Consider the following 13,359-nt stretch of genomic DNA (forward strand, 5'->3'; position numbering starts at 1 on the left):
AATATTCTAATATAGTTGATTGTATGTTCTCTTTATTGCCAATGTGGCCTGAGTTGTGCCTGAAAAGATGGTCCTCAAACCAGTTCAACTATGATAAAATAAATAAATAGGTGCTCTATTAAACTACTGTGAATATGAGTGATTCCAAAATATGATTATGGGAATTAATGTTTTATTAATGTGTCATAAGAAGACAGCACTGTTTTTTTTCTCTCGTTTTTGCAGGGTTATCTTTCAGAAGGTTTAGTAACTAAGTGGTACAGATCACCACGTCTTCTTCTTTCACCAAACAGTTACACTAAAGCAATCGATATGTGGGCTGCAGGCTGTATCTTGGCTGAAATGCTAACTGGAAAAATGCTATTTGCAGGTAAGTTTGCTTTGCTTCTCTGTTAATCCTTAGATTAAAAATAAATAGTTATATGGAACTACAACCAAACAGTCCTGGATGAGGAGCCTCTTCAGAACAAAGTTAAATATCTAATGAGCTAATATGTGATGCAATTAAGTTTGTTATGATTGGTTCATATCTGTATGTAATACTGTTTAATGAATTGTGGCTTAGTGCAGTTGTTTAAAGTCTGAAGAAGCGTTAGATAGATGTGAAAGCGCTTACTCTATACTGCAGTGATTAAACGTGTTTTTATATTTTTGCTGTGGCGAGCCTCATCTGTTCTTGATAAAAAGAAATAGTTGCTGCTTGAGCTGTATTGTAAAGTTGCATAAAACAAGTAAGTAACAATAAAACTGCAAGAAAAAAAAAAAACTAAACAAATAAGTAAGTTACAAGAAAAACACTTAACCATACTTTGCAAGATGATTTTGTGTTTGAACTGTGCTTTCAGCACTCCTTCTGGTGGTATAGTAAAACAGGAAACCTTAACTCATTCAAGCTTTGTAGCACCTTTTTTATACTAGTTCAAGCCCATAGCTCTTTATGGCATCCAGAACTTTTTTGGGTCTGGCTGCATTTACTGAGTGACTTAGCTAATAGAAAACAATATTAGAAAGTGCAAGGACTTATTAAAAAATTACCCAAGATTGTTAAACTAGGATATCCTGCAGTGGAGAAATTAATCACTGTTCATAACTTATTCATATTTTCATAACTGAGAACCCTACATATTATTGAGGGATATGATGTGATATGCCATGGTGGAAGACAATTATATTATACCTGATATATTGCTAGTTGTTTTTTTTAGTAATTATGAAATTAAATACTATATCCATATGTACTTAATACTTCAAATAAGATGACTTACAAACTGTTGCCTGACATCAGGTGAAACCTTAGATGTAAAAAAAAACTGTCTTAAAATTTGCACTGTAAATTGCACATTTTGAGACATATTCAATGTTATTTATTCTGCTAATTATACAAATAAGCATATGTTTTTATATTTCTGTAAATATCTCAATAAACATGCACTCATAGAGGAGTTTTTTGTTGTGTGGAAGTTTGTCTAGTTAACAAAAATGTTCTAAGAATTTATGCCTAGGTAATGCATTTTCCAAGATACGATAAATAGTGAAATTTAGCAAAATGTATTATTTTTAGTTTATGTGCATTATAGTATTTATGGAAATATTATGAATGCACTATTATAACTGCAAAGAATACATAAGAATAGTAATTCTTACTGATAACATTGCAGCTTGTACAGTTTTAATAACTGTTACTGTTCACAAAATATTTACTTTTGCTTATCTTATCCTTTTAAGTTTATTTTTCAGAAAATGCGCTGGAATGCAAGATGTGTGTAGGCTGCTAGAGGTGTGACATTCCCACACAACTTAGATGTTAATGAGTGAAGTTCTACAGTCAATAGAATTTAATAACTTGGAATAATGTAGGATTGGCTTCCTACAAAATCTCGAGACTTGTATTCCAAGTCTCAAGACACTGGAAATAGACAGGCTTTTTTTCTGTGGGCCTCTTTAGCCCAATTTTTCTAATCTATAATTACATTGTTATAGATAGTGCCCTTATTGGGCTTAGTTGTTTGTGGATCTTTACTAGTGAAAAGGAGAAATCCCATCCTAAATCGGGATTTTAAAAAATGCCCAGATTGTGGGCAGAAAATGTCCGTCACTGACGGACACATTCAATGTGTCTACTGTCTGGAGGCCAAACACTTCCAAGACACCTGCAACATTTGTCACTCCTTTTCTTCAAGAGTCCTCTTGGAGAGAAGGAGGAAACTTATAGACAGGGGATTGCTACAGCAATCTTTTTCTGAGGTGTTGAGTAGCCATGAGGGTACTAGAGAGTCCTCCAAATCCTCAAAGTCCAAATCTTCAGACAAAGTGACAAAAAAGGCAAAAATTTCAGAAGGAGGGTCATCGGTTCCACAGACATCGGAACAGAGTGTACCTTTGATTCAGAGCCAGCTCTCAGTATTGGCGCCGGTCTCTGAAGTTCCTTCTTCCTCTCTCCAATCAGCACCTTGGGTGCATTCAGCTAAGTCCTCAGTCATCCTTTCAGATTTGGGCATGGATTGGATAGTGCAGAAGCTTTTACAGGCACCAGAACTTGCCAAATTGTTGTCGGCTCCTACCAGCTTGTCAGTGCCGAAGACCATGGAGCCGGATTTGTCTACTCCTCCTCTGAGCCGTACTGGACTCTCAGAGCTGAAGGAAACTGAACCCTTGGTTGTCGAACCCTTGGAGATGATACCTGCACCAGTGTTATCGGCTCCATCTACTCGGATGTCCTTGGGGCCGACCGAGGACTCTAGGAGCCGACGCTCTCCCGTCGGGTCCGGGGAGGATAGTCGAACCGATTTGTCGGTGCCGAGTCTTCCTCTCGGGGCTTCGGCTCGGATGAGCACGACTCCTACCTCAGGCTCGGAGCCCAGGGTTTTGGTGCGGGAGGATCGGACAGTACTCTCGGGTCCATCCACTCCTTGTTGGAGCCATGGTGCCTTCGATGCTATGAGGAGAGTTTTGTCTCCAAAGACAATGTCAGCATTGGTTCAGCTTTCCCTCTCCCCTCAAGCTCCTGTGTCTGCTTCTTCAACTACCGGTCCGTCTAAGCGTAGAGACCCCAAGCCTCAAGTACCCCCACAGGGCATCCCCTACTCTTCTGAGACCTCCCCAGATCCCCCCACTGAGGAAGTGCCCAGGAAGAGATTGTGCAAGAGGAGGCACTTAGACTCCCCACAGGAGTCCTTGACATCTGACACTGACTTAGATGAGTCAGAAGGGTCTCCTCGATCCCCCTCTGAGGATATCTCCTTTGCAGAGATACTAGAGATCCTTAGTCAGAGGGGCGATTGATAGTCCAAGACCCCTATTGAGGATAAGTCCATGCTCTTGAAGGCTTTTGGGTCTCAACCTTACACTTTTTGTGTGTCTCCGCCTTACGACGAGCTCATGGAACTGATTTTCTTAAGGAGTGGGAGTCACCGAAGGCCATGGAAACCTGTTCCTCATAAACCCAATAAAATTATGTCTGCCCCAGTGAACAAGCCATTTTTGACAAAGGGAGTGCCTGTTGATGCCATGGTGGTAGCTGCAACCACCAAAAAGGAAGTATCTGTGACATCCACCTCTATCCATCCCCCTAACCGAGATTCTAGGGTCATGGATAGATATGGGAGGTGCATGTTTAGTTCAGCGACTTTTTCTCTGTGATCACTGAACTACTTAACCCATTTTACGAGACTACAGAGAGATCTTCTGAAAGAGCTAGGAGATACTCTCCAGGGCGCGGTAGCTGCAGAGGTGGCCGACAAAGTCAACACCCAGTTCGCTACTCTAAACTCAGTGGTAAACTCGTCCATGCGTCTCATATCCTAGGCAGCTGATGGTTCGAGTAGAGCCTCTAGTTTGGGCATTGCTCTTCGAAGACAAGCCTGGATGCATCTCTGTTCCTTTATGGAACCCTTTAAGTCTTCCTTTATTAATACCCCGTTCGATGGCTCATCACTGTTTGGGCCCAAAGTAAAGGAAACTTTAACCAGGTGTGAGCAGGAAGGCAAGACCTTATCTGCCGTTGGAGTCCGTTTTTTGACCCCTACTCGGCCCTACCCCAGGGGCCTTAGGGGAGGGAAAATGTGGTTCCGAAAAGCACAGGCAGCCTTTCAGGACACACGTGGAGAAACCCCCTCTAGAGGCAGAGGAGGGAGTTATAACAGAAGATGCCGCCCCCGTGGCAGAGGGGGTCCGCAGCAACAGGGTGACAGGGGTCAGTTCTCCGGTCAGCCCTACCAGCTCCCCTGAAAGGGGGCTCGACTGTTCGGCTCTGGAGGCAGTCGGGAGTCGCTTGTCTTTGTACCCAGAAGCCTGGCTAAACATAACATCAGATAATTGGGTACAAAGCATCATTTTCAGGGGATATTTCATTCCGTTCTCTTCCCCTCGCATTCCTGTAAAGAGAATCCCAGATGTTCCACCCAGTCTCAGGGAACAAGCAATCGTAGAGGTTCACAGATTGCTAGAAAAAAAGAGTCATCCAACCAGTCCCAGCAGACCAAGTTGGATTCGGAACTTACTCAAGATTCTTTTTAGTACCAAAGAAAACAGGGGACTGGAGACCTATCTTGGACCTCAGCAGACTCAACCAGTTCATAAAGAAAGAGAAGTTCCGAATGGTCACTCTTCAGTCCATTCCATTCTTCCCTTCTTAGGGAAAGGCGATTGGATTGTCTCCATAGATCTCAAGGATGCATACTATCACATAAAGATTAACAGACGCACCAAAGATCATCTCGCTTCCGGCTGGGATCCAATCATTACCAGTTTCAAGCCCTGCCCTTTGGTCTCATTACAGCCCCCAGAGTGTTCACCAAATGCATGGCAGTGGTCACGGCTCACCTGAGACGTCCAGGATTCCAGGTGTTTCCATACCTAGACGATTGTCTCCTAACTGCTGCCACCAGGCATCAATTCACTCAGGCAACACAATACACTCTGACACTTTGCCATCAACTGGGCATTACAATCAACTTCGAAAAGTCTGCCTTATTGCCATCGAAGCATAGCGTTTTTATAGGAGCAGAATTAGATACCTCAACTACCACTCTACGTGTCCCTGTCGAAAGAGTCTCTCTTCTCCGCCAAAACGTCAGCTTACTGGTGTCAAAGAACAGAACTACAGCAGCGGAGGTGTTGAAAGTACTAGGTTTGATGGCGGCAGCAATCCTGGCTATACTACTCGCAAGGATGCATATGCAAATTTTTCAATAGCTCCTCTTCGCTCAGTGGTCTTACCAGAAACTACCGATGCACCACATGATTCTCATCACGGATTCTTGCAGGAGAGACCTTCGGTGGTGGTTGATGTCTCTTCATGTCACAATCGGAAGACCCTTTGTTCTCCACCCCCCCCACCCCCAGTAGCCACTGTGACCACGGACGCTTCCCTGATAGGGTGGGGGGGCATTTTCAGGGAAAGACTGCCCAAGGCACATGGACAGATCAAGAATCACATCTGCACATCAATGTTCTAGAGTTGAGAGCGGTACTTCTGGCGTTGCAGTACTTTCAGGACTCTCTTCCTCTAGGAACTATTGCAATTCAGACGGAAAACATGTCGGTAGTTTGGTACTTGAACAAACAAGGTGGAACCAAGTCTTACCCCCTTTGTCAAGAAGCCCTCAGGGTCTGGCAATGGGCTGGGTCATCCCAGCATTTTCTGTTAGCAATGCACATGCCCGGGGAAATCCATCGTGATAGCGGACAAGCTAAGCAGGGCGATATTGCTCCTTCATGAGTGGTCTCTCAAACAACAGGTTGCGGAGTTGATTTTCCGCAAATGGGGCCAGCCTTGCTGCGACCTTTTTGCCAGCCACATCAGTTCAAAATGCAGAAGCTACTTTGCCCTAATACCACTTCCCGGTCATCCCCCGAGAGATGCACTTCTACACGATTGGCCCCTGGGTCTCCTTTATGCATTTCCACCCTTCCTATTAATACCCAGATTTTTACAGAAAGCAAAATCGCTGGGAAGGACTGTTATACTCATAGCCCCCTACTGGCCTCGACAGATTTGGCTTCTGTTTCTCCACCATCATCTGTTGGAAGGTCCATGGATTCTGGACCCAGTTTCGGACCTTCTGACGCACCCGTCAGGGGACCTTCATCCTTCATTGCAGTCCCTGAAACTGACTGCTTGGCTAATCCACTTCCCCTAATTGCCAGGCTTCATTCAATTTCAGAAGATAACAAGACAAATTCTCTTGTCTTCTCACAAGTCATCTACCAAGAAAATATATGGCAGTAAATGGAAAAGGTTCTCAATTTGGGCCAACACACAGAACATTGACCCTTTCCGAGCTCCGCTATCTTCTATTTTAGAACTTTTGACCAAAATTTTTAAGGAAGGAGCAGCAGCTGCTACAGTTAGAGTTCAGTTAGCTGCCATCTCAAATTTTCACCTTGGTTTTGGTGGCTCAAATGTTATGGGCCATAAATTATCTAAGACTTTTCTTAAAGGCGTTCTTCATATGAGACCTCTGATCAAAATTCCCTATTCTCCCTGGAATTTAAACCTTATGCTGTCTCAAATTATTCTTCCTCCTTTTGAACCAGCATCTTCTTGTGAACTCAAATTTGTATCCTGGAAAACAATATTTCTTGTGGCCATTAGTTCTGCCCACATAGTGTCAGAACTTCAAGCATTATCTATCAGACCACCCTACATGATTTTCCATGCTAATAGAGTATCTCTCAGAACAAACCCCTCATTTTTACCTAAAGTCTGTTCTGAATCAAATATCAATCAGGTCATTGAGCTGCCAGTCTTTTTTCCAAACCACTCTAGCAAATTGGAATACATGCTGTACAAACTTGATGTTCACAGACAGCTCAGATTTTATCTTGACAGAACGAAGGATATTAGAAAATCAGATCAACTTTTCGTATCCTTCTCGGAAGCAAGAAAAGGCAATCCAGTAGCTAAAACAACCTTATCTAAATGGTTATCCGATTGCATATCCTTTGTTTATGAAAATGCGAACATGCCATTAACACACAAACCTAAGGCTCATTCTACCAGAGCCGTCTCTATGTCTTCTGCTTTTCAAGCTAAATTGCCCCTTGACAATATTTGCGCTGCAGCCACGTTGTCTAAGCCTCATACCTTTATCATGCATTACAAAGTGGATAAGGCTTCAAGGGACAGGTCTTCCTTTGGTTCTATGGTACTGAAGAACATACTCCCATGAGCCACCCAGGATTCAGGGTGCTAGAGACGCTACCCATCAGTGAGAATAAACGGTGAGATTTAACAACTTCACATATAGACGTTATGTACTTACCACCATGTGAGTTGTTTATCTCGCCTTTATTCTCACATCCCTCCCTCCTTCCCCTCCTGGCTGACTGTTGACTTACAGGCTAGTACCATCCTGGTTATTCAATATTTCTTCTTCCCCTTTGAGAAGTATTCTTGGTTTGTGTCTTTCGGCTTTTCCCAGTTAGGGGTCACCACAGCAGAACTCCCGTCCGCTAATGATTGGTAGTGGATTTTTACGTACCGGGTTACCAGCCCTGATGCACAACCTTCAACGAAGGCACGCCCCATTCACGTATGCCTCCACACAGAAGACGCTGTAGCTGAGAATCGAACGGGACAACATCTTGCTATGAGGCGACAACGCTACCGCAGCACCACCACCGCAGTACCAATACATAAAAGGGTATGTATATGTTTGTATATACATATATATGTAAATACTGTTACTCACAGCAAACAAGATATGAGGTAATTCCAGCAGTGCATTGTGGGATAAGGGGCTTGGTCTCGAGCTACTGGCAAACCTTGAGCTTTGCTATCGGCCGTGTCGAACCCATCAGTTAGAATAAAGGCAAGATAAACAACTCACATGGAACGTTATGGTAAGTACATAACTTCTATTTCTCTTACATTTGTAAGACAAGTGTATGAGTCACATTAATATTCACATGACATATGATTAGTTACAAAATTCCAGATTGTTGGGCTGGCAATGTCACAGGGTTGACCATCAATCTCCCTAGCCTTGGGTTCTCCACAATGGGCTTGGGCTCATTTACCCATTTGTTAAGCATCTGGCATTTGGGGTCAAGCTTTTTCAGTCCTTTCAACATTAGATTTAGCCTTGATGAGCTTTAGTCTTGCATAGTCATGATCAGAGCCCTCAGCTTCAAATGATGCATTGATGTAAATTTTTACATTGATGCCTACACTGAGGTGAGCAGGTGTGGAAGCATTTTTCTATTCCTTCAGCTACTTTTCCTACCGTATATCAGGATCAAATTTCTGAAGAATTCTTGCAAGATCAATCATATATATCTGGATCATGTTTCTTACTTGCCCTTGGATTATTCCCTTTTAAAGATCAGGAGAGAATGAAGAGTGCAGGATGAAATTTCTGCACTTGCTTTTAGAGTTCCTCATATCACAGATACTGACAATAGAGACGGAGTTGATTCCCCACCATTACACTCAGGTGATCTCAGTTTCAGGGAAGTCCATGAAATCATCCACTAGAGAGTGGGATGACTTACAGACCGGATGTCTTCTCCTGAGCATATCTTGCAAAAAAGCCATTCATGTCCCCACTACTCTCCTCTTGGGAGGGGGGGGTCTCCACTACAGGAAAGATGATGATATGCTTTTTAGTCAAGATCACAAGTAAAGAACCTGATATTGTGACAGGTATTTCATCTGTTCCCAGGAGGATAGACAAGATTTTTCTGGAGTCCCAAAGATTGGACTTGCTTGGCAGAGCCTCCCAAAGTAGAAGATAATGTTGATGGTGTGTCACATAAAAAGGCGGATACTCTGCTGAGCCCTGCTGTCTATCCTCCATATAAAGGGTCCAGAGCAAACAACATATTTAGGGACTGTTTGGTTCTTCCACATTCTCTCTGAGGACATTGAACTATCTCTCACATGTTACACTTTTAATGGGAGCTGGATGATGAGGTATCTCAGTAATGGAGGAATTGTTGGAAGACATCAAACTCAAGTTACAGTCTCAGGTGGTAGCTGTGTCTTCTACATCCAGTCTTACGCAGTGATGTGTGCATAATTATGTAGATGGTGGAATTAGGGTATCAGGTGCTGGCATGGCTGTTTATTGACCACTGGCTGCACCTTACACATTTGAAGATTCTACGGTGTCCTTACTTATTGTGCATTTTGTTATGTCTGCAGTGTTCAGACCAAAAGTTAAGGAACAACTGATGAATATGGAAAAAGAGGGCAAGACCCTCTCAGCTGCTGTCATGAAATTGTAGGTTCCTTGATGCCACTTTGCCAAAATAAGTTCATTTCAGTTATGCTACTAATATAGTGACCAAGATGTGACCCAGTGATCTGGGATGAGTCAAACATGGCTATGGCAATTTTCAGAATGGACTCCAGCTGAAAGGCAAACAAAAAAAACATCAATAGCGTGAATAACACATTCCTCCTTTTGGAGGGCAGTAATCAAATTCCTAATACCGTGGCCAACTTTCCATACCAGAGGCAATCAGAGAACATCTGTTTCTCCACTTTGATTCATGGCTGAACCTTACACAGGACAAAGGGAATCAGGCAGTAATATCCAGAGGCTATATGATTCTGTTCCTCACACTTCACTTGCCCCATTCACTCTTTGCCATTCTACTCCTTTAAAAGACTGCAAGAATGAGTCAACTCATTAACAAAAGAGTCATCCAAGAGGTTCCATCCCATCAGATCTGAAAAGATCCAAATATTAATTCAGATTATTTTTAGTTTCATAAAGACAAAGGGCCTCAGGCTAATTTTGGATTCATATGGCTGAAATAAATTTATTCCCAGGCCGTTTTTCCAAACGATCATGGTACAAAAGACATATTTTCCTGTCTGCAGGAAGGAGACTGGGTGTTCTCTTCAGATCTGCAAGACATCTATGCACATATCAAGATGACCAAGGAATTCAGAGGGGCTCTACATGTCTGATTAGGAGCCAGTTATTATCAGATGTTTTTCATGTTTCATTGTTGAAGTCATCACACTTGGGTTATCTGCCTGCAGGTAGCCCTCAGTTGGCCAGAATACCAGAGTCTTGGGATTTCTGCATCGGATGCTGTCGCTTCTTCCATGACGTCAGGAGTATAAAGCATGCAGCCAACGCCATTACATCAGCTTTTCTTGCCGCGTGAGAGCCAGAAGCAGAAGCAGTTTGCAAGTGACGGTCGGCCGCTACCTGAAATTTTCATTTTTCGAGTTAGAAACCTGAAGTCTTCTAAAGCTAAGTACACCACTGGGGATCCTTTTTTCTTGCTCTAACCGATGTCAGAAAAAGTTAACAATTGTCTTGCCTGTGGAAAGCAAATACCTCACAGAGATTTTCATTCTTACCGCGCCACCTGTTTAGGCCCAGACCATGATGTTCCTTGCTCCTGGTTTTGTGCCTTGTTTAACGCCCGAACTATTCGTTGTCTGGCTATCTTTGTTGCTAAATTCTTTCAATCCCATTCTCCGTATTCCGAAATGGCTTCGATAAGCCATCCGACTACCGATCTTCTGAAAAAATGTGAGGATAAAGACAGAGACAGACAGCATAGTTCCAAAACTGCCGACGACGCTTCCGTTAAGCTAGTCACCAATCCGCTGGTACTCAGTGAGGTGCCTTTGCAGCCCCTGATACCCACTTCTGCTGATTTGCAGGCTTCTGCTGAGACCCATTCAGAGTCCGGTATGCCGCAAGATGCTTTTTCGACTATAGAACCTGCGGATGTCTCTACCTTGGATGGGTCCGGAGCCGCTGTGCAGGCACCAGCTTCTGAGGGCATATTCTGACCTTCTGATGTTTGTATTAAACCAACAACTTCATTTTTGACTAAAACTACCAAGTTTTTCAGGCCCAGAGTTCGCACTACGCCTAGAAAACCGATGACCGAAGCACATGCTCAAGCTCCCATGCCACAGAAACAAATGCTTAGAATGGCTGAAGACCTTATAACTTTAATTTGGGAAAGCCAGCCTTCCCCCTCTAAAAGACAAAGAATTGATTTTCCTTCTGATTCGACAGACCTTGAGTCCGATGACTCTGATCCCTCTAATTACCAGGACATACCCTTATCTACCTATGAGGATTCAGATGCAGAGGATTCCATTCTATCTGCCTCCCCTCCAGAGGACTTTTCTTTTGGTAAAACCTTGCATACCTTAAGAGAGCATTTCTGCTGGGAATGCCAGGACTACCCTCAGTCCAAAAAGAGACTAAGAGAATTTTTAGACTTGCCTCAGCACAGGCCTCTGGCTATACCCCCTGTCCTGGATATTGTAGATGATGTCTTCATGGAATCCCAGCTCCTAGAAAGCCTGACAGGTACTACAGAGTAACTGACTCTCACAAATTTCTCTTTAAGAATCCCACTGCAGATCCAGCGACCATTTCCCAGGGACCTAAAGGCATTAAGTGTACTACAGCCAGGTTATTATAATATAGTCTGAGGAAGCGATCTGGGTAGATCGTGAAAGCGCTTACTTCATCTTTATTTTTGTATAATAAAAGGTAAAAACTGTTGTGGAACTCTGCAACTTCTTTTCTTTACTATTTTGGTACTTCGTGTTGTTGTCAGAGTGTACTCAGTCCATTTTTTCTTCTTTGTACTACAGCCAAAAACCCTACCCCTTCGGACAGGGATTCTAGAGCTTTAGACAGATGGGGTAAGAAGGTATATACCTCTGCAACTCTTGCCATCAGGGCTTTGAATTGCCAGTTTCACATGTTAAAGTACCAGCAGCATATTATGGAACTAATTAAACAAAAAATGTTGTTGCTTCCAGATTGTATTGAAAATAAAGATTTACAAGAGTTAATGCATTCTGCAAATCAAGTTAGTAAACATACTTTGCAGTATAGTTTTGATGCCTTAGAAGCATCTTGCAGGGCTGCTGTCACTGGGTTTGTACTGAGAACACATGCTTGGCTGAAGGAACAAATCTTGCCAGATCATGTCAAAGCAAAAATACTAGATGCTCCATTAAACCAGGAACGTTTGTTTGGCACAAAAGCAGAAGAAGTTCTTAAAAAGATGGAAGAAAAAGCTAAATGTATGCAAGCTGTTAAAATTTTCTTACAGGTGCAGCCACCTAGATTCAGTAGGCATTGGCCTTCTAAAAATTGTCCTTTCCAGTCCCTCTCAGCCCATACCCAGGGGCAACAGACCACCAAGACTACAGTCTCAGGGTATGCAGAGATCTATACAATGGAGTGCTCCCACCTCAAAAACAGGGAGTGGTAAGCCACCCCTTTATGGAAAAAGTTCACAATGACTTGTCTATCATCCTTCCCAGCCATGCCCAAGTACTTGCACCCCTAGGAGGAAAACTCGCCCAGCATGAAAAAAACTGGATGTCCATTACCCAGGACCAATGGGTCCTAAACATTGTATCCTAGGGATACAGATTCTACCTCCACTCACTGCCAACCCCAACCAGGTTGCCAGACATTCCTTCAAACCAGTGGGCAGAGGCTCAAAAGCAAGTACTTTCTCTTCTCATTATCAGGGCTATTCAACCTGTTCCAGTAGAGCATAGGGGACAGGGTTTCTACTCCAGACTGTTCCTGTTGCCCAGAAAAGGGAGCTCTTGGCACCCTATTCTGAATCTGTCAATTCCTGACACCTTCCTGGTGGTCCCAAAATTTTAAAATGCTTACACTGCAACAGCTTCTTCCTATGCTAGCCAAGGGCACCTGGCTAGTCACCCTAGACTTAAAAGAAGCTTATCTGCACATCCCCATAAGGGAATCTTGCAGGAAATATCTACGTTTCACGGCAGGCTGTATGCACCATCAGTTCTCTGCACTTCCCTTTGGCTTATCTACTACGCCCAGGGTATTCACAAAGTGCCTGCCTCCAGCCATTGCTTACTGCGGTTAGAGAAATATTCAAATGTACCCATACTTGGATGATTGCCTGATTCAGGTGGACAGTCAGGAATTGCTACTTCAGCACCTGGCATTTGTAAAGAGACTCCTAACTTCTCTGGGGTACACCATCAACAAAAAAAAATCACAACTGGTGCCCAGCCAAAAAGATTGTATTCCTGGGAGCAAGCTTAAACACAACTTCCCAGATGGTATTCCTCACTCCAGAAAAACAGGTTTATTTGACAAACTACATCAAACTAATGGCCACCAAAACCCAGCTATCTGCAAGGAAAATACTGCAAGCCCTAGGGTTCATGGCCTCATGCATTCTACTAATTCCATATGCAAGACTGCATATGAGGAAACTTCAGTGGTACTTAAAAAGTCTCTGGTGTCAACATTCTCAAGACCTGGAAACACTAATTCCTATCATTCCTTGTCTAAGGGCAGAGTTCCTTTGGTGGGCAGAGGCAAGCAACCACAACAAGGGCTTCCTTTCACTCACCCCTCGCCG

General features: G+C 43.3%; 1 protein-coding gene across 1 annotated transcript in view; it reads left to right on the forward strand.

Moving 5' to 3' along the window:
- Nucleotides 1-228: 228 nt before the first annotated feature.
- Nucleotides 229-13,359, forward strand: part of MAPK4 (mitogen-activated protein kinase 4) — a 320,910-nt gene continuing 307,779 nt past the window's right edge. The window contains exon 1 of the mRNA XM_044078121.1: nucleotides 229-370. Coding sequence (XP_043934056.1) covers nucleotides 313-370 — 58 coding nt within the window. The 5' untranslated portion in view covers nucleotides 229-312. The remainder of the gene's footprint in view (nucleotides 371-13,359) is intronic.

This window comes from Protopterus annectens, chromosome 1.part1, assembly GCF_019279795.1.
Source record: "Protopterus annectens isolate FY-2018-M chromosome 1.part1, PAN1.0, whole genome shotgun sequence".
Taxonomy (NCBI): Eukaryota; Metazoa; Chordata; order Ceratodontiformes; family Protopteridae; genus Protopterus; species Protopterus annectens.